This window comes from Penaeus vannamei, chromosome 2 (assembly GCF_042767895.1).
Source record: "Penaeus vannamei isolate JL-2024 chromosome 2, ASM4276789v1, whole genome shotgun sequence".
NCBI classification, from domain to species: Eukaryota; Metazoa; Arthropoda; class Malacostraca; order Decapoda; family Penaeidae; genus Penaeus; species Penaeus vannamei.
Genome location: NC_091550.1, coordinates 33,324,056 through 33,326,555, shown reverse-complemented (window position 1 = coordinate 33,326,555; position 2,500 = coordinate 33,324,056). Strand labels below are relative to the sequence as shown.

Here is a 2,500-nt window from a genome sequence, read left to right as displayed (position 1 = left end):
ACAATATCTCGAACGGTGGATCTCCCTGAGCAATATTTCAAAAGATTTTAATTCACTCTTTGATTTTTTAATAAGAGAACAACTACTTAGTAACTGTAATTCTGATATGAGAATCTTTTTGAAGGAACGTGAGTTTGTAACTGCAGTAGAGATGGCAGAGTCGGCTGACCGATTTCGAAGCGCACACTTGTACCGCGGTAAGAGAACTAATCAGACTCCAATCTTCAAAGCGACCCAGTCAGTTAAGGAAGGTAATTCTGAGATGACATGTCATGGATGTGGAAAGGTCGGTCACATTAGACCTAACTGCCCCGACAATCCGAGAAATTATAAGAGTAAAAGTAGTTCAGTTAAAGTTAATTTTGTCTTTGAAACTGAGCTGACTCCAAAGAATTGTATGCGTGATCCCAATGGCTATATATTTGATAAACCTGCGGAGGTGATGCTAGATTCTGGATGCTCATCCATTATTGTTAAGGAGTCGTTAATTCCCTCCAAATATAAGCTAGGTAAATTTGTGAAAGTGTACGACTATTTAGGCATTCCTAATTATTTCCCGCAAGTTAGATGTCTTATTAAAAGTAAATTTTATACTGGTTGGACAAAAGCAATAGCAGCTCCTATAAAATTTGCCGATGTTTTAATTGGCCTTATTCCAGGTGTGAAATTGCCAACTGAACCCTATCATCTTGATGATCCAAGCCTTCCTGTACCTGATAAAGCTGACCTTCCACCCTCAATCCTTCCTAACCATCTTGATGCTAAGGACCCAAGCAGTCTGATTCATCCTGAGACTTCCTCTCCTATCCTCACCCCCTTTATTGACAACCAGGTATGTACAGCAAGCTCTGACGTAAAGAAAACGGAGGCGCGTTTACCTGTAGTTTCAATGGCGGTTCAAACTCGCGCAAGTAGGAAAAGGAGTGAAGAAATTAAGTCACTTTCTTACCCCGTTATGGAAGAATTAGATTTGAGTAAAGATTCATTTCTTAAGGCGCAGAATACATGCCGTACTTTACAGACAATCAGAGACAGAGTTGAGACTGGTTCAGTAGAAAAGGTGAAATCTAGGTCAGTTAAGTATGAGCGAATTAATGGCATGATCTATAGGGTTTGCCTCCATAGCAAGGACGAACTTGAACTCAATAACATGCAGTTAGTTATCCCTGCAGTATATAGGGACAAAGTTCTTCAGCTTGCCCATGATTCTTTGACTGCAGGTCATTTTTCACACCGAAAAACCAGCTTGAAAGTGTTTGAAAATTTCTTTTGGCCAGGTGCTGGGGCAGATATAGAGAGATATTGCAAATCTTGTCACATATGTCAGAAGGTATCACCTAAGGGGCGAGTTAAAAGGGTACCGATGAAAACTGTTCCTGTAATACAAGAGCCATTCTCAAGGGTGGCTATTGACATTGTAGGACCACTCTCTCCTAGCTCTGACCGAGGACATAGATATATTTTAACTCTAATTGATTGTGCTACACGCTATCCTGAAGCTATTCCTCTTAAGAATATTGACACCATTACTATTGCCGAAAGCTTAGTAGACATTTTCTCGCGTGTTGGTATTCCCAGGGAGATGTTGTCAGATCGAGGAACACAATTTCGATCCGATCTCATGAGCGAAATTCATAGACTATTGTCAATTAAAGCTCTCTACACTACGCCTTACCATGCTAGCTGTAATGGAATGGTAGAACGACTTAACGGGGTCCTGAAATCAATGTTGAAGAAGCTATGTTCTGTTCATCCACGTGACTGGGATCGCTATATACCCGCAACTCTTTTTGCATACAGGGAAATGCCAAACGATTCTCTTAAATTTTCACCGTTTGAATTGTTATATGGGAGAACGGTGAGAGGTCCTTTGAATATATTACATGAACTTTGGTCGAATAATGAAATCAACCATGAAGTAAAGAGTACATATCAATATGTTACGGACCTTAGAACACGTCTTGAAGAGACTGCTAAATTAGCTGCTGCTAAAGCAGAAATCAGTAGCCGAAATTATAAATACTATTATGACCTTAAAGCTAAACATAGAAAATTAGAAGTAGGTGATGAAGTTCTTGTTCTCTTGCCAACTGACCACAACAAATTGATAATGCAATGGCAAGGACCTTACCCAGTAGTATCATGTAAGGATAATGGTGTAGATTATTCTATCAAAGCTCATGGAAAGAACAAATTATTCCATATAAATATGTTGAAAAAGTATCATCGACGCGAAAGTATCTCTTCTAAAGAAAAAGTTGTACAGGTTTGTGTTGTTGAGGAAAGTAGCACTGAAAATCAACCAATGTATTGTGAATCTAGCATTACCAGTTTGAATGATAAAGAATTAAATGTTAATGAAGGTCTTTCTAGTGAACAAGTCTGTGATGTAAAAGATTTGATAACTGATTTTTCTGACGTATTTTCCGATGTTCCAGGACATACTAAATCAATTGAGCATGTAATTAAACTTGAATCAAATGTACCTGTGAGCAAGAAA

At 38.6% G+C, this 2,500-nt stretch overlaps 1 protein-coding gene across 1 annotated transcript in view; it reads left to right on the top strand.

Moving 5' to 3' along the window:
* Positions 1 to 2,500, top strand: part of LOC138865650 (uncharacterized) — a 4,332-nt gene that overhangs the window by 590 nt on the left and 1,242 nt on the right. The window contains exon 1 of the mRNA XM_070136640.1: positions 1 to 2,500. This exon is cut by the window's left edge and continues 590 nt beyond it; it is cut by the window's right edge and continues 1,242 nt beyond it. Coding sequence (XP_069992741.1) covers positions 1 to 2,500 — 2,500 coding nt within the window.